The 24,453-nt window shown below is 45.6% G+C and overlaps 1 protein-coding gene across 1 annotated transcript in view; it reads right to left on the bottom strand.

Moving 5' to 3' along the window:
- The window catches only part of rerg (RAS-like, estrogen-regulated, growth inhibitor), a 38,463-nt gene that overhangs the window by 2,574 nt on the left and 11,436 nt on the right, over nucleotides 1-24,453 (bottom strand). The window contains exons 3-4 of the mRNA XM_084448198.1: nucleotides 7,847-7,903; nucleotides 756-829 (exon numbers count right to left, since the gene is read on the bottom strand). Of these exons, the coding sequence (XP_084304324.1) occupies nucleotides 756-829; nucleotides 7,847-7,903 (131 nt within the window). The remainder of the gene's footprint in view (nucleotides 1-755; nucleotides 830-7,846; nucleotides 7,904-24,453) is intronic.

Below are 24,453 nucleotides of genomic sequence, written 5' to 3'. Positions count from 1 at the left end.
GAAACGTTGACGCCTGTGTACCTAAACCGGCTTCTGAACTATCCGGAATTTTCCGAGTTATGGAGACGCCTCAGCGTCCGAGAGACGAGCCGCCGTGTATATACGCCCGCCATCTTAATCCAATCAGCCTTGATTTGTATTCCCACCACTTAATGTCTCTGAGGAGAGCAGAGAGAGCCCGTTTGTGCAGCGGCCCTCAGACAGACGGGTCTGGGGCCTCTGGGAGCTCACCTCACCCTCCGCTCGAAATACACTACAATAATGAGAGAGGGATGACTTGGCAGGCCGCGTCACCGGGGAAATCATGGTCCAGAAGAACACCGAGCCTGCACATTCATCTCTGAGCTGGGGACCTCAGCTTTCTACCGCCTATTTTCTGAAGGCCATGACTAGCGTTGCAACAGAGCGCAGCCTACAGTGAAGGGGAATGGACTGCTACTAAGAAGAGCCGTGGTCATCATAATCATCATCGTCATACTTAGAATAAATCATTGTCTATTTACAGTACGATGGAGGATTGCTAGAAAAACAATGATTACACACACACCATTGCATTTCCCTAAATTGAGGGGTTGAGAATTCAATTGACCAAAATCCGGATTAAAAAAAGAGAATAGTCTCACACACGCAAGTTTCCTGTTGCTCATAATACTGTCTCATGATTTCTATATTGACATGAAGACCAGCTTACTGCACACTTCTCTGGGTGTGGTTGATCCAACGGTGGGGATATATTCTTTAGTGTGTGTGCTCACCTGGCCCGCAGTGTCCAGAATCTCCATGCTCACAACCTCATCGTCAATATTGGCTTGGTGGCGATATGTTGACTCTGAAACAAAATAAGGACAACCCTGTTAAATAGCATGCTAACAGGTTTAGCCTGATTAGGGCATAGGACACACCTGGTTGTCTTGGTGATCATTGACCCCCGCTAAATTCCAATGACCTCCGCTTTACCTCAAGGGGCTTTTGACTAATATGATGACAGAGCGTCTTACACCTGGCACAGGGACACAGGGACACAGGTGTGAATTCTGGCCATGACCCTTTTTGTTTTCCTTGGACAGGAGTGGTTTACCTGAATTGCCTCTTGTAAAAAGCCCATCTGTGCAAACACCTCAACAAGCAAAGAGGCCCTAAAACCCCCCTGTAAAGATGACAGACCTCTCAGCACAAAGCTAGAGCACTGAGAACACTGGTGAAGTCTTTATCCTGCTGCTGAATTGGTGAGTCCGGTATTGTGTATCAGTTTCAGCTGGTGTCTGTGTTATGTTGTGTCTGTTCTGCTGCAGCGACCTCCAAGTCCAGCCAGGGTGGGTGAGTGAGGGTTGAGCCTGCTCTCCCAGGTTAAAGCCTTCAGCCGTGCGTGCAACCATCCCGGCGTTTGGCCCAGGTGCGCTCTGGAGTAAATCGAGCACTCAGGCTTGAGATTTATAACCCCAAACCTCCTCCCCTTGAGCCAAAGAGGACCATACCGCCTTAAATAGGATTTGATCTCCTTAAACTAGTCACCCAACGTATATCACATTACCGCAATCAATTTTCCGAAGCAAAGCTCACGTTAAAAGCTAGGCTATTTGCATTTTCGCGTTTTACTTAATTACACTTCAAAAGTTGAACGTGATGGCTTTTTAAATTGTTCCCTCGTCGCGCTGACAAAGTCGCCTCAGTTAGTTTCAAATAGTTTTCAGTAGTTTTTATTTTATATTATTTTCGTTTGAATCCGTTGAACTCCTGCGCTATATTCTCTAATCCACTAGATTCTCTACAGCGTTCCCAACGGCTACCATGTAAACAAGAAGAAGACAGACCGTTGGCGTAGGCTGTGCAAAGAGGGTTAAAACGAAAATTATAATAATAACTAGCCTACTGAAAATTATTTGAGACCAGGGCGAGTTTGTCAACCCAACGAGAGAACAATTTAAAAATAGGGTTTGAAGGCATCACGTTCAACTTCTGAAATGTAAGTAAAACGCGAAAATACAAATATTTTTTAACGTGACCTTTACTTCAGAAAATGGATGCGGTAATATGATATAGGCTACATTGGGTGACTAGTTTTAGGAGATCAAATCATATTTAAACCTGTATGGTTTTTTAAGCCACCAGGGAGTTCTCTCAGGAGCAGAGCTTTGATCTCAAACTGAGGCTCATTGGACCTGCTATTTCAGCAGTCATCCCACCACCACCACCAGCCCCACACAACCCCTGGGTGGATGATTTAACCACCAGTCCAGCGGCCCTATCTACAGATCTGACAAAGGGCCAAAGCCCAGTCATTTTCCTGGCAGCAAATAACTCATTCCTAAATGCCTGGAGCCTCTCTTGCCACCTTCCCTGTTGTTGTAGGAAGCAGAAAGAGAAAGTCTCATACCAGACCAAAGCTTCAAAAAAAAAGGGAAACGGCAGCTGCCGTCAACGCTGACCACGCTTTGTACTTGCGTCTCTACGCACCTACGCCTCTTAACGGAAATGTATATGTGGCTCCGCTCTCTTAAGTCCCTCTGCCAAACGTTTGACACAGAAGTCACTAGTAGTTGTACCCAGGTTATGTCCTGCACCATTGCTATTGCACAATGGTTCATATTAGGTTCCTGTAATGCCACTATGGTTCATTTTAGGTTCCTGTAATGCCACTATGGTTCATTTTAGGTTCCTGTAAGGCCACAATAGTTCATTTTAGGTTCCTGTAAGGCCACAATGGTTCATTTTAGGTTCCTGTAAGGCCACAATGGTTCATTTTAGGTTCCTGTAAGGCCATAATGGTTCATTTTAGGTTCCTGTAATGCCATAATGGTTCATTTTAGGTTCCTGTAATGCCACTATGGTTCTTTTTAGGTTCCTGTAAGGCCATAATGGTTCGTTTTAGGTTCCTGTAATGCCACTATGGTTCTTTTTAGGTTCCTGTAAGGCCATAATGGTTCGTTTTAGGTTCCTGTAAGGCCACAATGGTTCATTTTAGGTTCTTCACCCCAGCTATTTTGGAAGTTTATTCAGAACTCAATTCCAAGAACTCAATAATTAGATCAGAGGTTGTTTGGCAGAGGTGGTCTATCTAGGACATAAATTAGTATAATTAGTAAAAATTAGTATAATTAGTATAATTTTTGGAATTAGTACACATTCTTACTGAGCTCACATGCTTCCTATTGAATGACAATGAATGGTATTATCCTCCATGGGGCCAAGAGGACATAAAGGTATACAAAGCTAACAGCAGCCCAGGATAAAACTGATCTGATCAAGGTTGCCAGAACAACTGAACATGATCGGTTCGAAATGCGGCAAGGTCCTCCTACTCCTATTTGAGAAGTTGGGTCTAAATTGCAGTGTCATGGCAACAGACATGTGGATCGTGTTCCGTGGCCTAGAATCCGAAGCATGTCCGTGGCAAGGCTAAGATGCGTGGAAGGCTTATCCTAGGGAACGTTTGTGTGGAAGCAGTACGCTATGTGAGCTGCTACCCACGGCCAGATTCAACACCTGTCAATAAGTCCTCTGAAAACTGAAGAAAAAAAAACTTCCTGTGAAGGAAGTCATGCTAGTTTTTACCTTGGCCTGCAAGTGGTTCTCTTTTTTTCTCCCAAAGCTTATTACATTGAATTAGATCCACATTTTGACTTTGTGAATCATAATCACATTTCCCATTTAGATGAGTTGTAAGCACAGTGAATGGCCCCGAGGTTATCATTTCCCTGGCTGAAATAGGCAACAGTAAGTACTGAAAGTCTGGCAGTAAAACAGCTGACTGAACAACAAATTAATTTAATTCACAAAGGTAAACAGACAACCGTCCTCCAAGCTAAAGGGGAAGACGCCTTGATTATTATGAATTTCTCATCAGCGCATTGCCTCATCTAACTGAATTCGAGCAAGTCGGTTGGCTGCACAGGAGTGGTTTTTAAATGTCATTCTAAACCGATCGCAGTTCATTTCATTACGCCTACATATGCTGACAGCCATTGATTTACTCAAAGAGCTCGATCTCAGCGGTTAGATCATTTGCTTCTGATGAAATGACCGAGCACGCAGCACAAAGCCTTCTATCACTGCGGACAACCACAAGCCAATGTAGCCTGTAAACTAAGCAGCCTATAGGATTCTGGGAAATAAAGCAAACATGAAATTGCTTCCATTCCCTCCTCTGGGGCTCCTTGAGATTAATCTGTCCGGTATCGTAACTCAATATTCCCCTGGACGTTCACAGCTCGGCAGCGCAATGTTTTATCTCACACACAACCCTGGTATGATGTCAGAGGAGGCGGCGGAGGGGAGAACTGCTGGTCTCTTTCTGTTCCAGTAACACGCACTTGACTTGAACCTGCTCCAGACAGGCCTGCAGATGCAGAGAGGAACCATGTAGGAGACTGCCTATGGGAGATCCTGGTTAACCCAGACCCGTCTCTGACAAAGACGGAATGTTCTTTACGTCCACATTTTAAGGCTGAGTTCAAAGGAAATGGGGTGAATTGTGAATTGTTCCACAACATACTGAACTTTGACATATTGTATCCTATGTCCAGTATTCAAGTGTTCACCTCATTGTTGTGCTAAAGAGGCGCTGTATCAGAGTTACATTCAACGTCTGGTACTGCGTGTCCCATTGGATCTTAAACCAAGCAACAACAATATCGCTCATTTCTTAAAGACGTGCCACAAGAGCATACAAATACTAAAGTCCTGTAGCCTGCTTGAACGTCCCATGCTGGTCTTACTCAACGCCCAGAGGTGAATCTGATTGGACGATTGGCTGCTGTGTGCGGACCTAAGTTGTAAATCTTTGGAAGCCATCTTGGATTGGAATTCCTAGCTGGACGAAGTTCATTCCACAGTGTGACTGGAGGGGAGGACTTAAAAAAAAAAAAAACTTTATTTTGACGGAGTCACACTGAAACCGAGATTTCTTCTTTTACAGCGGAGCCCTGCGATTCCAAAACAAAATAAAAACCAATATACGAGTACATCCACATACAAACCAATATCTGAGCATTGGGAACAGGAACGCCCTGTCAGGAACAAACGCTTCTCCACGAGGCCTGGACATTGCCTCCCTCCCTGCCTGCCTCTGTCATCACATAGCAGTCATTCCATTTGGAAATCACAGAGCAGGCCTGTGATAGATTTAGGTGAAAACAGACCGAGAGACTAACCTGCGAGGCCCGGTCAGGAAATGAGCCTGCGTGGTGTTTGGGAAGCTGATAAGCTGCTTTGGCTGCCCCCACGCTGAGCGGAGGGATATCTGGTTGGAACACATCTTGTGTTAGACGTGCGAGCCTAACTGCCTCCTGCTGAGTGGATGCTTATCTGTGTTTGGAACATGTCTGTGCTAGATGCCCTCGTGGCAGGATATACAGCAGTGGACTGCTGCCAATTTCAACAATCTCCCCTTGGGGATCAATAAAATACCTATATTTAACATGGGCCTAAAGAGCCTCTGGAATTAAAGGTTGCTTTATGGGAAGAATCAGAGTTATGTCGCAGTTACGGGTACATGGTGTCAACAATGTGCTCACAGTAAGGCGTTTATCTGTCTTTCTCTACACTGAGCTGAAATTAAACGAGTGCACATATATTAACAATATTAACAATATTAACTATTTATTTATAAAAAATAGAAACTTGTTACTAGAAAAAAATAACATTTCCCACAGAAAATGTGTGTGAATGCTGAATAGCTGATAAGAAATTGCAAGAGCATTGCTGAAAATGCATAGCCTAAAGGGGAAAAATGGGAACCCATTTAGTCCACAGCACAGCTAATGTTAGCCCACAATGTATGGCCTACATAGTTAACATCAGAAGACATACTGTAGACTAAACTGTGGTAACATTACTTACTGTATGTAGCTAGCTTCAGCAACAGAAATTATTTTTATTTCCTCATCTCTCACTCCCAGTCAGAAAATGTCCGTTAGCCATGATGCTAATTTTCGCTACGTTACTGGCCGCCCCTCCAAGGCAATAGTAGGGGAACACTATAAGTTGTTGTGCATTGCCTAAGGGGATATAGGGGGGAAAGGGAAAGTGTGAGGAAGCAGTTTATAGACATGAGGCAGTATGTAGAGGAAGTTCATTCAGGAACACTCACGTCATAGATTTGACCAGTTATTACTACAAATTGAATACAGGCGCTGATGGCTCTGAGCAGAACATTTTTGGAATTTCTGCATTCGTTAGGTCGAAAGGTTTATGCCAATCCACACCCTGTGTGTCTGTGACCTTCCCTGTTGAGATGAATGAATGGGGGTGTCCAAAAAATGAATGGAGGTGAATGGCCGGCCGTGTTTGGGCAGCTTGTGGACCCGCCCTGTGATTTGGATCAGCTCCCAAATTTAATGGGTTCTAAGTTGGCCCATGTCACACCCTTCCACTGAGTTTCATGTATTCATCAAGTATTTTTTTGCGTAATCCTGCAAACACACAAACAAATGCACACACGCCACTGAAAACATTACCTCTCGCCCTCCGCTGTTACTGGGGCGGAGGTAACAAATACAAGGCCGTGTGCTGTGTGTAGAGGCAAGTGTGTAGAGGCAAGTGTGTAGAGGCAGTGTGTAGAGGCAGTGTGTGGAGGCAGTGTGTAGAGGCAGGGTGTGGAGGCAGTGTGTAGAGGCAGTGTGTGGAGGCAGTGTGTGGAGGCAGGGTGTAGAGGCAGTGTGTAGAGGCAGTGTGTGGAGGCAGTGTGTAAAGGCAGTGTGTAGAGGCAGTGTGTGGAGGCAGTGTGTAGAGGCAGGGTGCGGAGGCAGTGTGTGGAGGCAGTGTGTGGAGGCAGGGTGTAGAGGCAGTGTGTAGAGGCAGTGTGTGGAGGCAGTGTGTGGAGGCAGTGTGCGGAGGCAGTGTGCGGAGGCAGTGTGCGGAGGCAGTGTGTGGAGGCAGTGTGTAGAGGCAGTGTGCGGAGGCAGTGTGTGGAGGCAGTGTGTAGAGGCAGGGTGTAGAGGCAGTGTGTAGAGGCAGGGTGTAGAGGCAGGGTGTAGAGGCAGTGTGTGGAGGCAGTGTGTAGAGGCAGTGTGTAGAGGCAGTGTGTGGAGGCAGTGTGTAGAGGCAGTGTGTAGAGGCAGGGTGTAGAGGCAGTGTGTAGAGGCAGGGTGTAGAGGCAGGGTGTAGAGGCAGTGTGTGGAGGCAGTGTGTAGAGGCAGTGTGTAGAGGCAGTGTGTGGAGGCAGTGTGTAGAGGCAGGGTGCGGAGGCAGTGTGTGGAGGCAGTGTGTGGAGGCAGGGTGTAGAGGCAGTGTGTAGAGGCAGTGTGTGGAGGCAGTGTGTGGAGGCAGTGTGCGGAGGCAGTGTGTGGAGGCAGTGTGTAGAGGCAGGGTGTAGAGGCAGGGTGTGGAGGCAGGGTGTGGAGGCAGTGTGTAGAGGCAGGGTGTAGAGGCAGTGTGTGGAGGCAGTGTGTAGAGGCAGTGTGTGGAGGCAGTGTGTGGAGGCAGTGTGTGGAGGCAGTGTGTGGAGGCAGGGTGTGGAGGCAGGGTGTGGAGGGAGGCAGGGTGTGGAGGCAGGGTGTGGAGGCAGGGTGTGGAGGCAGTGTGTAGAGGCAGGGTGTAGAGGCAGTGTGTGGAGGCAGGGTGTGGAGGCAGGGTGTGGAGGCAGTGTGTGGAGGCAGGGTGTGGAGGCAGTGTGTAGAGGCAGTGTGTAGAGGCAGGGTGTAGAGGCAGTGTGTGGAGGCAGGGTGTGGAGGCAGGGTGTGGAGGCAGGGTGTAGAGGCAGTGTGTAGAGGCAGGGTGTGGAGGCAGGGTGTGGAGGCAGGGTGTAGAGGCAGTGTGTGGAGGCAGGGTGTGGAGGCAGTGGGTAGAGGCAGTGTGCGGAGGCAGTGTGCGGAGGCAGTGTGTGGAGGCAGTGTGTGGAGTGTCTTACCCAGTGTGGGGTCATACTCCCAGATGAACCTCCTGGTCAGAAACCTCACCACCAGAGCTGAGGACAGAGAGATAAGACGTTAAACATGTACAGATCACATCAACATTCATTACCACAGAGATCCCACACATCAGAGACAGTGAAAATGCCAGGATACAATGTGACAGTAAGTAAACAGAAAGTTAAAGGTTAAAGGTAAACAGTTTTTATGAGAACACGTCTCTGGTCGATACAGGACAGTATTGGCTATGTGCTGTTGCAGCAGGATCCCTATAGATTTTGTTCATTTTCTTCTTCTTTATTATTTTTCTCAGCTAAAAGCGCTTGGAGCAAAAACTGTGCTCAAAACTCGAAAATTGGCAGGTGGGTTGCACATCCCACCCACTATTCAGGCACATAAAATGGCACGCATAGACCTCAAGGTGGCATTATAACAATCATGTTTAGGTTTGCGCAATTGTCTCAATAGCGGCTTGGTGTACACTGTACAGTCAAAATCCTTACATCGTTTTAATTGATCATCTGCAATTTTCTCAAAAACCTATTCCTGTGAACTCGTCGGAAACCGTTGGGACAATTGTCAAGAAAATTTGGCTTAACCTGTCGTTAAGTTCAATTTTACATAAATGCTCATTAATCAAAAATGGCTGAGGTAATGGTAACCAAATTTGGTGTGTGGGTATGCTAGGATGCTTTGCTACACAGTTTTGGGATATTCCGCTAGGGGGTGGAATAGTTTATATCTCATAATCTGCTATATGGATTCGTACCAAATTCGGTTCCCACAATCTAGAGTCATTACTCAGTTGATGCATAAACATTGGTAATGATTGAATGAAGTGGTCATGGCTTTTTACAACTAATTTCAAATTAGTCTATTTTTTTCTAGTAGTTTCTAAATTTCTAGACATTTCACATTCCAAACTTCAAAAAATAAAAATAAATCACTTGTGTCCTACAGAGCTGAATTTGAAAAGTTTGCTTCTCTGCAGCCTATGGTCAAGTCCGTCACTATATTTTTCAAAATCTGCGAAATCAGTCTACATTTCAAAAGTCTTCTTTCATAATACTACAATTGTTTAAAACTGCGTTCAGATCAGTCAAACAATGAGTACTCAGCAATGTTCAATATCTTGCTGTAATTTGTACTGTACATACAACATTTTCTATTTCATCTAATTTTTAAATACATTTCAGCAAATTATTTGGCAATTGACCTGAAAACAGGATAATGATGTGATTTTTTTCAGAATTGTATCTCCAACATTTTGACTGTTATAATGACTTGAATTTTAAAAGGGGAAATAACCCAGTTTTGCACATGTACTATCATTGCCTCAAGACGAGCTGTGCTGTGTGAGAAGGCTGTGTTCCTGGAGGCGCAGTAGTAATTCACCCGGTTGCCACATCCCTCCCCTATCACTGTCGCTTGCTGTGATTTCAATCAGCATTTTACATTACACTTAGATCATTTACCGTAGCTTACAATCAGTGTTCGGGTTAAGTGCCTTGCTCACAGGCACAAAGGTAGGCAGCGATTGATGAGAAATCACTTGTCAAGTGTCCTGGCCTGGGCCTCGGATTCTCTGGGCCACCTACACATCTCATCATCCAGTCCTCTCCATAGACAAACAGCTACTAGATCTGCCATGCAAATCCAACTCTCACCCACTTCATGACGGAGATGAATTGGCTGTGGACGCCAGAAATTGTGAAGGGGCCGTGAAATACAACAGCTCAATCCACCGACGCTTTAATCAGAATACTAATCAGATTCACCTGTGTGGATAATCGGCGTTAAGAGCACAGCGTGCTCACAGGGGGAGAGACCTGTGTGGATAATCGGCGTTAAGAGCACAGCGTGCTCACAGGGGGAGAGACCCGTGTGACGGACCGAACATCTGGTCTCTCCGTGCATAATTACCCCCGGCCTGTCAGAGTCAACGCGCCCTTCACGGCCTCCTACGCCTGTGCATATTCAGACCTGACAAACGTTCTGCCCGTGCCAGAATGACTCATTTGCGTGGTCATCTCGCTGAAGAAAGATTGATGAGATAGCCTGCCAAGCTGGGGGTAGATCCACTGACCTCATTTTGACCTGAGCTGAATTAAAAACCGCATGTACCTGTAAGCATCCTCTGTGGTCAGGAATCAGTGCTGTCCGAGTGCTAACTGCTACTATATAAACAGCTAAAGGAAACCGTTACTGCTTAGATAGCATGAACACATTCAATAGCATGCGATTAGAGATAGGCTACACTATAAATAATCATCATAAAAGTTTAAGGCTGCCATATACTTCTGGTTCTGAAATCCAGTCATAATAGAAACTGCACCTCCTATGACCAATCCACTAAAATCAGAAAATGAAGTTGTGGCAAATGATACAGTAGCTTTAGTGACACCATCTTATCTGTGTGCACATACCGAGTATGTAAACGTGTTAGCTAACCGTTATCCAGCCCTGGTCATTTAGAACTGGTCACTACTATGTAATCTAATGAGGATCTAATGAGGATTCCCAGAGACCGGGGCTCATGCTGCCAGGCAGTCCACCAGGGGGGCAGGAGAGCTACAGACCTCCCCTGGACACTGCTGATCTGGGGGTGGGCGTCTGGTCTTCCCCCTCTCTCTCCTCGCCTCTCCCCTCTCTTCTCCTCTGCTGCCCTCTCTTCTCCTCTCCTCTCCCCTCCCTTCTCCTCTCCTCCGCCACCCTCTCTTCTCCTCTCCCCTCTCTTCTCCACTTTCTTCTCCTCTCCTCTCTTCTCCCCTCTCTTCTCCACTTTTTCCTCTTCTCCTCTCTTCTCCCCTCTTTTCTCCTCTCCCCTCTTCTCCACTTTCTCCTCCTCTCTTCCCCCTTCTCCTCCCCCCTCCCCTCATCTAGCCGGAGCCTCTAGCTGGCCCCCATTAAACAGAGACAACAGGTTGAGGCAGGCTTCATGTCACACTGACTCTCTCTGCAGGGTCATTCATTAGCATACCCTGGAACAGCGACCCCCCCACCCTAACCCCCCCCCCAGCGTCAGAGTGATACAGCAAAATACCTCCTCGACCACGGCGCAGTATAATTTACAAGCACTCAAACATTCCCCTTGAAAGCCAACAGGAAGCCGTGCTGCCGCGTTTCCATAGGGACATTGTGAAAGGCGTCGCCGCGGCGGTTGTGTGTGTATTCTCCTGCCTCGTTCGCTTCCCCCTGTGTCCTCTTTATGTCAGGAGCCGTGTTCTCCACAGGGGGCCGTCGTGGGGCTCGGTGGCTTCCTATGGGTCCCAGCGTCCTACTTGAGTCTGGGAGCGTATCGGTTTCCTCACCACTGCGGCTTTTAAAAACGGACAGCGGAGGAAATTGCCTTCGTCTTTGAACTGGAAGGAACATCGATCTTCACCCGGCCTGCTTTCTGCTCATAATTAGCCACGAGGGGGGCAAGGGGGGGGGTTGTTATCCTGGACAGAGTGCCTAGGACACATTTCATTTAACCCCAACCAAACGCAAGTCTTTTGTTTGAAATGAAAGACATGTTTTTATGTTTGAAGAGAGCAAAGGTTCTCAAGTCTCCGATCTGAATATTCCTTATTTCAGAGATATGGCGAATAAAAGGGGTAGGTGTGACGGGGAACTCTTAGGAAAACATTAGGCTATTTAATACGACATGCTATTTTTGGGAAGTTATCCTACTTTATTAAATTGGTGTCTTCAATCTGAGACTCAACAATCTATGATATCAGTGGTTGCAATTCATAACACAAAGCAATGCCGAGATCATTCCCACAAAGCCACCCTTTATTGACAATAGCCTGTTTACAATCTCATGCTTTTTATGTTCCACAAATAGGCCTACTTACCCCACCACTTAATTGAGTCATTCTTCATGGAACTGAGTGTTTCAATACTTTGTTTTAATTACTTTGGCTCTGCTAAGCAAATAAACACATTTGTTGGTGAATGAGGGCCATTCTCTTCATATTGCACTTAAAACATTCCTTAACAGGGACTGCATGTCAGGCAACTTTCAATTAGTCCTATCTCGAAGCTTGGAGATAAAGAGCTTTTACATCCTGGGAGCCCTGCACTTAAAGCCCAAATATGGCCCTCAAAAATGTGCTTCGATCCCCAACGGTTACATGAGTAATAATGTCAAGACTTTATTAACAGCGAGAGAGATTACTGCAATTGTTGTCTTTTATCAGTTCACTAAATTCATATCCTTATTGAGACAGGGACTAGTCTAAGCACAGTAATTGCTACAGTTACCACCCACTCCTGGCCTGAAAGACATTTCAACTGAAGCGAAAACTCCTAATCCTCCAATAAAAGACGAATGTTCCCCATCTCCCAACAGCGAGCTGCAGTAGAATATCTAGTGGGTCGATCAATAGCCTGTCGGCTGTGCCTCACTAAAATGGGGCTGTGGTCAAACAAGCCAAGTTGGGTGGAACTGATTTGGGAGCCCTGATCAGATAAAGTGAACCGCCCAATCAGGCTAGTTCAGACATCGATCCCGCGTCCTCCCATCCTAAATCCCAGGGACCCGAGAGAGGACTACTTTCATGACTTACTGGAACTAATGAGGAGGGGGGCGTAGAATTCAGTTTCTTGTCTCAACAGCCCATGGGAGGTGATGGCCAAACAGCGCCTTTTGTCCAGGGTGGAGGTGCACGTTCGTTGGAGGGACGATAACACACAAAGCGGGAGCAATTAGTGGCGACCAAGACCTTGTTCTGGACCGGCGCCGGGTTATTCATTGACCCCGCCCTATTGACCCGGCCCTATTGATAAAGCGCCAGACAGACACCCTGCAGCTCTGTGCCTCCCTCTGGGCTAACAGGCTCACAAACACACACCGGCCTTGTCCCTGCTTTCTACGTGTGTGTGCATGCTTGTGTGCACGTGTGTGTTTGATGTGTGTGTATGTGTGTGTGTGTGTGTGTGTGTGTGTGTGTGTGCATGTGTGTGTCCCGGCCTGATCCCAGTCTGGACTCACGACACGTTTGGAGGAACGGGTCGATCATACCGATCATGAATCGGGCCAGCTGTGAGACACCATACCCACAAAACCTAGTTTTTCTCTTTGTGAAAACTCGCTAATGCATTGATTCATAGTATTTCATCCCTGTGTTTTATTATCATGTTTCAATACATTATTGATGCCCTTTCTGCATGTCTGAGTGTCCGTTTGGGAAATTAAACCATCAGTACTCATACTTTGCATCAATAGGCTTCCAGGATCCAGTCATTGTGGTAAATCATTAACTTGGTGGTTTTAATAGCATTCCTCTCATGAATGTAAATACACCATATAATCTCCCTGTGCTGTGGGCGCTGTGTTTACCGACCGAAAACATCAGAACAGAAACAAGATTCCTCAACTCCGCTATTTAAGAATGTGTTCAACGTCAAACTCCAGGGGTCAAATCCATGAAATCTAGACATTCTCAGGACATGGCTGAAGACGCTGTTTGATGATGGCGTAATGTGAGAAACTCATCGTCTCCTGCAGTGATCGCCGCATGGCGGTCCCCCCGGCCATGTGTACTACTGCATGTGTCAGATTGATTTCTGAATATGTACAGGGTGGTTCGGACGCATTACTACGGTGTGGATCTTGTGGAGAGCGCAGATCTCTTGCCCTCTCTCTTCAGGAACTGGCACAGTTGAAATCGAATGATTGAGGACTATTAACACAAGGGCTGTCTTTATCTCATAACTCCTGCGATTTATAGTGTCAAAAGCATAATACTAGAATCACATGAGGCAGCACGCACACCAACTTACTCTTTTTTTTGTGGTGCTGAGAATCAAATCCCCTCAAGAGGCATTCTAATGAAACGAGTGGATTCCAGCACAACTTTCATCTCTGATTTGATTCATTAAAAAGTCTACGTTTGGGTCACAGAGACCCTTCTTGTGAGTGAAAGTGTGTGCTGGAATGCACCTGTTTCATTAGGATAATACTAGAATCAAGCAGACAAAAAAGGCATTGATCACATTTGAGATATTAGGTGGAATGAATAACACCTGCTAATTTATGAAAGCAACATCTCATTCCTGTCTTCACTTATCTTTTCAAAGTTTTGTTTTTTCTCGCAACAGAACAACAATGCTACAGTTCGCATCATTTTTGTGTGTGAGTTATTTATACCTGGCATTTCAAGTGAATCATTTTGCGAAGCAGCTTTCCATTGTAGCTGGTTCCACTGTCACTCGCTCTGCCTCTAACAAGAGCTTTCAGAGAACACCACTGGCATCACAATGTGTGACTCAGTTGAGCTGGCCAAACTCACTCAGTAGAAATATCACCCACCCACACACCATTAAATCACAAACTTTTTGGTGGCGTAGCTGGCTAAAGCAGTGTTTAAGAGAGGCGGTCAGAGGAGCCGAGATCAACCCCAGCGTGGGCAAGTGAGGGTGGAAGAGATGTTGAAGAGCGACGCAGTGACTCCTATGATGACACACGCAAGGTGGGAGGTTCACACTCAGACCTGGCTCAAAATACCATTTCAAATCATTTCAGTTACTCATCTGTGTTTGATTGCTTTTGTCTGGCACAATTAAACCAATCTGCTGTTCCCATAAATGCTAAACCTGCCCACTAGAGATGCGAATATTACGGATATATCCGCGACATCCGCTGATATCCGCATCCACGGGTGGGTGGGCCAATAAAAACCAACATTGTGATTAATTTTGGGTGGATTGCGGGTGGATTTAGTTATATTCGTATTTAATAACTACTATAATTATATATATTATATTCTAACGACTGTGAGAAAGCGCGAGACCTGCCAGCAGCTCACTCAAATACCCTCGACCACTTCGTCAACCCAGATCCTGCGAAAGCGAGCCTATAATCTTTAAATTGTTTAAGTCAAGAAAATGCGCCTATATGAAAAGCGAATGAGCACGAACGGCTGGACATAATTTAAATGTAAATACAATAACTTCCTGTTTGGCGGGTTGGGGGCGGGTCTCTAAATTTGAGAAGATAATGACGTCGGGTGGGTGGCGGGTGGATGATTGATGAGTGCACACAGATTCGGGTGCTCAAACTCCATCCACACATCTCTACCGCCCACCCGACACTCCAGGCAGACTAAAGCAAACACTAAAGGAGCTGAAATCATTTCAAATGTATTTCAACCCAGGTCTGGTGGCGATAGTGGATGATATCTCAGCAAGGTTCTCCCACCAACTTTATACAAGTCTCAAACGTGTCCTCCAGCGAACCACAAACAAATGAGCTGCAAAAAATAGCTGGGCCACTTCCTGTGAAGCAAAGGTCAGGTCTCCATGTCACAAAGCTCAGTCCAGCCACAGCTTTCCCAGAGTCCCTTTCACCAGACACTCTTCGAGGGGCACACAACGTCTGCGTTGCTGCGGTAACAAGCCTGTTGTTTTTCTCACAGAGGTTTTAAAGGACGTGGATGACGCTGAGAAACTCGGACGTGCATGAAACACACAACGGAGTTTGGATTCTCGCCACAGCGTCTTCCGTTATGGATTCTGTCTCCAAAACCCGCTGGCAGCATCAGACCCTCATTAAGAGATCTGTCCCTCAGTCCCTCGTCGGATTCTTGTATGATTCACGACTGCCAAGTCCATGCTCGGTAAAGACAAGCGTCCTATCACTTTGTCTGAGACAAAATTAATGACACCAATCAGACACTTTTTTTTTTTTTTTTTTTTTTACAGTTTATGTTATGGCCCAATTTGTGCATCGGACTTTTCAGAAGCTTTCATACAGCCACCTGTGTGACAATCTGACAGCAACAGCAAAATCCATGAGGTGCAAGACAGGTCTGAGACACCCAATCAGACATGTTTTTAAAGGGTCTGAGAGCTGCCGTTTGTGTGTAAGACGCGTCTTACGAAGCATAAACCGGCCTTGACAGTCACTGGCCAACAAGCGCTGCTCTGTATCTTTATGACTCAACACTTTCTTATCCATTACCCAGCAGCCATCTGTTTATTATTAACGAGCAACCCGTCTCTCGCTTCCCGTCTCTTCTCCTGATGAATGTGATTTGGGACCCAACCAACACAAATTAGATAAACAGTTATTCCCAGAAAGACAGTCAAGCTCACTTCATATCATGCCAACACGATGAGTATGTACAAAGGGGCATGAATGTGAGCGCTCAATCACAATCATTCTTTCAAGGGCTAACGCTAAAAAGTGAACTACTCATTGATGTTTTTTGTGTGGAGTGTATGACGCACATGCATTCTCTCTCTCTCTCTCTCTCTCTCTTCATCTCTCCTCCATCTCATCCTCTCCTCTGCCCAAAAACACAGTAAATTAATTACCTATGTAAACCTACACTACTTCACAGTGTCACAACATTGCAGATAAACAACAGACGCTTTCCTTAAATCCTGCTTGTGTTAAGAGAGTGGTATATATGCTTTAAATCCTGCTTGTGTTTAGAGAGTGTGGTATATATGCTTTAAATCCTGCTTGTGTTTAGAGAGTGGTATATATGCTTTAAATCCTGCTTGTGTTTAGAGAGTGTGGTATAGGCTATATGCTTTAAATCCTGCTTGTGTTTAGAGAGTGTGGTATATACTGTATATATGTATGCTTTTTTGGCAGCTTGATTGATTTCCCTGCCTCTGGCTAGGGTCTCATGATAATTATGTCTGCAATTAAGCCTTCAAGCATCTTGACCACCCTGTAGTCCCTTTACTCCAGGTGAAAATAATCATTAGATCATTACCTCTCCGAAGGGTGACCGTCCAAGACTGGACATCTCGGAGGGTGTTGACCTAACGAGTGGCGTTGTCTTGTGCTGAGGGTCAGTAGTGAGGGTCGTTATCGTTCTTGTCAAAGCTCAGGAGATTGCTTCTTCTCAAACGGCGAGAGCTAAGGGGGGTTTTGTCTTTTGTTTTTCTGAACTTTCTTTTAGCCCCAATTAAACCCGGAACAATCATAAAACAAGAACGGTGTTTATTTTGTTGCCTGAACTCTATAGCCTAATATACCATGGTGTGTCGCGAGCTATTGCTTAAATATTGGAATGTTATGCAATAATATAGCAATCTCTGATTGATTGTTGACACGAGCATTATGAATTTTTCTGGAATGCTTTTGTGGAAACTGGCACAGTCACAGTTGTCAAGGTTAGCATATTTGTATTTAAAATGTTTTAAACCAGAAATCCTTGTAGTTCGTGGCACAACAGTCTCATAGTGATAGAGTTCTATTCCAAGTACTCTGCATGTCCCTGTGTCACCTCCATCTTTTCTAATGAAAGCGTTTACCGTAGGGATGCACGAATATGAGTATTTTGGCAGATACCGATAACAGATATTAACATTGCCATGTTGTCATTGTCATGGCCGATAACCGATATTTACCCATGTCGATATGATCTGTATAAAAACAAGTTTATATGATAATCAAATGTTAGTTGATTAATGTCTCCATTTCCAAATCATTTGGAAAAGCTGATGAATCATAGATTTACCACATTGTTTCCTCTCAAAAACACATCACAGCAGTTAGACAGAAATAATTATCTGCTGTTCACATCGGCCCTGTTTTGCACATTGGACCGATACCGACGTATTAAACATCGGCCGATACTCATATGATTGCCTATATATCGTGCATCCCTAGTTTGCTGCTAAGAGAACCTCTGCCTTCGACCACACAGGCCTCCAGCTTTAACACAACCTCTCCCGTTTCCTCCCGGTACGCGGACCGACCAGGGAAATGCCACAGGTACTGGACTGATAAATGATGGAGGTTCGGTATTGAAGAGTCAATGGCCGAGAGGAAGCAATATCTAAGTAATGATCTAATGATTATTTTCACCTGGAGTAAAGGGACTACAGGGTGGTCAAGATGCTTGAAGGCTTAATTGCAGACATAATTATCATGAGACCCTAGCCAGAGGCAGGGAAATCAATCAAGCTGCCAAAAAAGCATATATATATATATACCACACTCTCTAAACACAAGCAGGACGCCGGAACAGAATTGTAGATCAGACTCAAGATTTATTGAGTCCAACAGCAGACAGGATCCTGGATCAGTCACAGAGACACACTCCCTTCAGAGTATAACAGCAGACAGATCCTGGGTCAGTCACAGAGACACACTCCATTCAGAGTATAACAGCAGACAGATCCTGGGTCAGTCACAGAGACACACTCCATTCAGAGTATAACAGCAGACAGATCCTGGGTCAGTCACAGAGACACACTCCGATCAGTACTCTGATCGGACAACATAGCATTGAGTTTGTGCATCTTTATAGTCCCGGTGTGGCCGGATTCTATACATAGTTCAGTCTTACTATGTGGGGCGGCTGTAGCTCAGTTGGTAGAATGGGTCGTTCAGTGATCGAAGGGTCAGTGGTTCGAATCCCAGCTCCAACTGTCCACATGTCGAAGTGTCCTTGAGCAAGACACCTAGCCCCAAATTGCTCCCAATGAGCAGGTTAGCACCTTGCATGGCAGCTACTGCCATTGGTGTGTGAATGTGTGTGTGAATGGGTGAATGAGAGGCCATTGTAAAGCGCTTTGAGTGCCGCTTAGGTGGAAAAGCGGTATATAAGTGCAGTCCATTTACCATTTACGAACTTATACATCAGTGCCTAGTTGGCTTTTACTGTTTGCACCTGGTCTTCCGTCTATTCCTAGATTCTGACCATACAGTATATGTCCTGGCACCGGGAATAACTAACAACAGAAAAAACTTGACTCGAGTCGAGTCAGACGAAAAACCTTTTATCATGTACAAAATTATAATGTACTAGCAGGCTGAGAAGCACCCTCCAGCACTCACTGTAATACCTGGTGACCATTGGCAGAACAACCGAGCCATGCATCTAATCCCGGATACCTTCCCATCGCTCGGACGCATTCAGTCCTCCCTGCTCAGCTCTGGCTCACAATACCCCCTTTCAGCGCGTCTCCAGGGGCGTGTGGGCCACACGGACGATAGAGGGCTGATTCAATTAAACAGGTGGCCTGAGACACGCTCTCACATTCACTGGGAGTGACTGGGAGGAAAGTTCCGGTAGAGAGACGCGAAATGAGAGTCTCCCCCACTTTGAGTTCCATAAACACCAACAATGTGAGTGATGGTGGTGGTGGTGGTGGTAGAGAGAGAAAGAGAGTTGGGGGAGAACGAGGGACGAGAGACAGAGAAAGAGAGATGGCGAGAGAGAGAAAGAGAGAGAGACAGAGGAGTGAGAGAGAGTCTTTCACCTCAGAGCCCTGTGGGTGTTTTAACTAGGACACCTAAGAGGTGGTGGTTTCACACTTCTAAGAGGTGCCAGCCAAGGGGTGGGAAAGGAGTTGGGTTACCTACAGTCAACTATCCTGGATCTCCTGACCATTTGGTCAGAAAACAATAAGAGCTGAACTCCAGCTCCGGCTGTTTCCGTGTAACCCTGACGACAGCCGGTTTGTGCTGGGCCGGACCGTCAAACAGCCAGGGATCAAAGACACTTGATTAGTAGGAAATAGGGTTGCAAATTTCAAGGAATTTCATTAATCAATAACTGTTAACCTTAACAAACGATAGTGGGTTAATTGATAAGAACGTCCCACGCTGGACTGCGCTTTTGCTCGCTTCATTTTTGTGTCGTCTTCCGCTGTCGTTGAAATTTCCCGGCATCCCAATAAGCCTTCACTACCTGGCGTGGCCCTCATGTGCAGTCAGACCCTAAATCAGGATTACATTTCACACAACTCCCGTTGATAATAAAAAAAAGAAAGTTCTGTTCCATTAACAAGCAATTAATCAAGTAACCAAATCTTACTCTAGTAAATTCTTATAGGCAATTAATTGATAGTCGATTAACTGTTAACATCCCTAGTAGGAAACGATAGAGGGTCATTGTCTGGGCTATCCACAGATGCCATAGGGTGATCAGTTCAATCCTGGTTTGAGAACACATCAGCGGTTCTTAGCTAGATGACTGCTGCATTGTGAATGGGATGACTAACCCTGTTTCATTTACGCAGAACACAGCCTCTCCAGTACCTTCCATTGCTTTGATTACCATCGCCGAGAATTTAAAAGACGTCAAAGATGAAAGAGGCTTATTTTTATAGCTCAATGCTCCTAGGCCAAAATGTTATCCAGATGTCAAAGTCTATCCCAGTTCAAAGTCCGTAACCCTAGGTTTGGATGATTCTCTTGTGTTACTTAAAAAGTTTCTATAAAAAGATGATTTCATTCTATTGTGCATACGTGGTGAAACTAAGCTAAGCGGACGGATGATGATGGAAGCACAGCTGGATGAGTTAATGTGTAGAGCAGGTGGGCGACAGACCCATTAAAGAGCTCTTGGATGCACAATTCATACAATTTTCCAAAGTGGTCCAAGACAGGAAAACATGAACCTGGGTATTTATTTTCTAATAACCCATCTGTCTTAAAACACTAAAAGAGACAATTGAAAGGATCCATCCTGATATTCTAAGAGCTCTCAAAATCTCCTAGGATGCGATGACTCACTTTCCTCTACGGGGGTGGGAGAAGGGGGGGGGGGCATGGCATTGAAAGCTCAATAAGTGGGCTGAGGGCGAAAGAGAGGAGGACAAAATCAGTGCAAAATTTGGCACAGCCTTTAAAAATAAACTTGATGGATGAGTAAAATAAATAGCCCAGGAGGGGCCAAAAAGCCCACCTTCTTGTGACGCAATCCCCTCTGGCCGAGGCCGTAATTGTGCTGGGAGAGATGAATAGAGTAGGAGAGGAAGTGTGTGTGTGTGTGTGTGTGTGTGTGTGTGTGTGTGTGTGTGTGTGTGTGTGTGTGTGTGTGTGTGCGCGTGTGTGTGTGTGTGGAGGGGGTGCTGAAGGCCTTTAGAGAACACGGTAGATAAGGTGAGTGCTGAGCACATCCTGTTCTTTTCTGGGGATAAAAGGATGCTCTGAGGGCCAGATAATGGGGGAGGGGGGGGGGGGGTTGAGAGGAGGAGAGGAAAGGAGAGGGGAGGAGAGAAGAGAAGAGGAGAAAAGAGGAGAGAAGAGAAGAGAAGAGAAGAGGAGAGAAGAGGAGAGATATGCACATGGAATGTAATTCAGTCAAAGTTGAGAGCCTGTCTGATGGACCTGGAGTGCCAACATGTGGGCAGAATATCAATAGATTGCTTTCCTGTACGAGAGGGCGATAACATCATCTCCATGAGTTTTTCTTTCATTCTGCCGCGCATCGTTAGCTGATGACATATTCACCCGACGCGCAGGACAGAAACAACAAGCGACCTCATCCACATTGCTCAATCCCTGATTGCATCATTATAAAGTGTGCTCCCCAAGGTAAGAAAGAAAAATCATTTTCACGCCGTCCGTTATGGTACATAAAACACACACGCGCACACGCACACAGACATTTAACAGTGGTTGACTTGCCGTAACCTGCCCTGCGGCTTCTGTCGTCAACAGTCTGCTACACAGCCCTTTTAATACCGTTCCCCCTCACCTCCCCTCATCCCCCCCTCATCCCTCCCTCCCTCCTCCTCCACCTGATCAGTCATCCTCTCCGCTCCCCTGGGCGCCAGTGGTGATGCAGACGGGTGATGCCAGCGTGGGCTGGCACGCTGGTGTAGGCCACGCCAGGAACACCTCCACTGACTTGAAAACCCAAAACACACCGACCCCACGGTCACCTGAAGGCGGGGGGCGGGTCCGACCAGCGGGGGCGACGCCGGTTTGATACCGGAGCCGAACGGCAGCTGTCAGACTCGCCTCCTGTCCAATGAAACGTCTCGACTCTGATGACGCTACTGTGACTTCAGCTCACCTCAGAAGCTGGTCGAATGTCAACACACCAACAAAAGAATTGAGCTTGTTGATTCCTTACGCTGGATCTGGCAGAACACTGCCGTCCACACGACAAGGAGGCCATATAATGAGAAAACCCAGGTCTAAAAATAAGTACATGATAAGAACACGCATGCACTGCACACGGCATGAAATAAATAAGATATAGAAATAATTCTCCTTCCGGTGATATAGTGGCTCCCAGTTGGGGCAACCAGATAGGCAGGCAGGCAGGCAGGCAGGGGGAAGAGAAAGGCGGTTGACAAAAGCCCCGTCTGGAGCAGTCAGCATGACTAAGAGGCCGCTGTACTGTCCACTACGAGAGAACCACATTCCCCTCAAGGGACGTAAATCACTATGGAAAGGGCTGGAATGCACACATTGGCTTCAACAGAGATATATAGATGACCGTTACCCTTTTCAGTTATATGGCTAAACATCACTTAATAGCATTTTACGGTCTTAAAGCCCTGATTATTGACTCAAACTAGTACCAGCGAGGTCAATCTTTGGGTCAGTACTGTATGTTCGCTAGACTCGGGTATCACTTACTGGGATTCAACTGTTTTTGGAGCAAAATATAATGCAGAATATACTTAATTGATCCCAGGGCGAAACTCTATAAGAAATACAGCATATATAAATGAGAATATATCAGGCCAGTAAAAGTGTCAGCGTTTGAACACAGACCACCAGGTAGGATGATACTATGGTTCTGAGAGGCTGTAAATATCCCCAGACTAAGCTGGGTCATCCTGAGGGCTGAACAACATGCAATATCAACACATCCAGGTGCCGGAGCCCTGATTAACACCAGGGATCATTAAACACACACCCACTGACTGGCCTGCTTCTGAACTCAGCTCATACTGCGTACATCTCAAACTTAAGCATACAGTAACACACACATGCACATTGCACACGGCACGAAATTGCACTGCGTAGCAATTTAAGGTAGGGCTCAGGCGTACTGAACAGCACCGAGTGTGGATTACCAGCCTGGCCTCGTCACGAAACATTACATCAAAACTTGGCAACGGCACTTAAAATTGTGTTTTGACGTTTGCACGCATCGAGACATTCGGAGCGCGCTGGTGTTCCTGTCAGAGGCTGGTTGGGTTCCTGGAGAACTGGTGTAATATAAGCAGCAGCAGCTCGGTGATTAGGGCGCGTGTGCCATGGTGACGTGCCAAGTGGAGCCATGCGTCACAGCCCATAATACCATAGAGCCCTTCCCGGATTAATGAGGGCACTCAGAAAGTCTGCTGGCCGGCCAGGGGGCTGTGGGGCTTATCTGGCGCGCCAGGTCTTCACAGGGCTGAATGTGTGCTCCATTTGCTGCTTTTATGATTACTGTGTTTGTATTAACTGCATTTGTTTTTATGTATTGTTGAATGTAAATGATATGTGAGTGTTGTGTCTTCAAAGAACAGTAGTGAGCCTCTGACATCAGACAGGGAGCTCTTCTGTCGCTGCTTTCATTTGTGGAAGGCAAACAGACACACACACACACACACACACACACACACACCCGTCAGGAGGACTCTGGAGGGTTAAGACAGAGGCTGTCGATGTCAAATCTAATCACAGATTCCATTATTTCTTGAGATGCTTCATTGAATGAGCCATTCTGGAACACGGGATGGTGAATATGAATAATGTCGGTTGCCGTCATGATGGGAGAAGTCAGGCAATTACAATTCCTGTATGAATTCCCAGGCCTATTAAAGGTGCATTGTGTAGAATTTAGTGGCTGAAGTTTGTGTTGACTTGGGAGAAATGGAATATAATATTAATGTGTATGTTTGAGTTAGTGTATAATCCCATGAAAATAAGAATCATTATTTTTTGTTACCTTAGAATGAGCCCTTTATATCTACATAGGGAGCGGGTCCTTCCATGGAGGCCGCCATTTTAATTGTATTCAGTTGGTTGCAATTTGCAGCCTCTAGATTTGTTTCAGTTCCAATCCGATTCCAATACCAGAATTTGGATATCTGCCGATACCTATACCAGCTGTCTTTTTTCTTGAATAATTATTTATCATTAACTTAATTCATTATTATCATTAACATACACTTTGCACACACCATATTTTTACTGTATTGTAACTGTACTGCATCAAACTGTTTTTATTATTAGGATATCTTGTATCTTGTTGAGGAGCCAAAACATAATAATTAATCATAATAAATACATTCTAAATAATCATACTAAATACAAAATTTTACCCAACATATGGCTACTTGTATATTGAATGTAGGCCAAACAATGAAAGAATCCCTGAATCCTACTTAGTCTATACATTAATTTTCTCATATCAGCGCCCACGTTCATCAAATAAAAAGTAAATTGTAAAATATAATCTTGGGATGATCCCCTGTCTGCTCTGCTCTCCTGTCACTCACTCCGCACACAACAGTGGGTCTCAGCCTCAGTAGAGCAACAGTGTCATATTTCACTGTGACACAACAAGAGTAAGGAGAGGGAGAAATGGCTCTAGTTTACAGATTGGCTTATTCGTGTTATCAGGTCCCCTATTAGCATTGGGTTGAAATATGAAATATAGCCAAATAGGCGAATTTGCTTTTGGAAATCCTCCGCCACCGTCTAATATAACCAGCTCGAGCAACGCATGCAACTCGAGACTTTCACTCGAGAACTTTCTTTGCAAACTATTTGAAACTTTTTTTCAGCATAACGTTTGTTTTCGCACCAACATAAGCAAACGGTCTGACAGGTTGGCTAGTTTGGTGAACTGAGGGAAATGTGAATTGTAGCCTATGAGTGAATGAATGAATACCGGAGCTTTTTCACTCATCT

Source organism: Borostomias antarcticus (genome assembly GCF_949987555.1).
Source record: "Borostomias antarcticus genome assembly, chromosome: 13".
Lineage (NCBI taxonomy): Eukaryota > Metazoa > Chordata > Actinopteri > Stomiiformes > Stomiidae > Borostomias > Borostomias antarcticus.
Note: the sequence above shows the minus strand (reverse complement) of the source record. Positions and strands in the feature narration are given on the sequence as shown.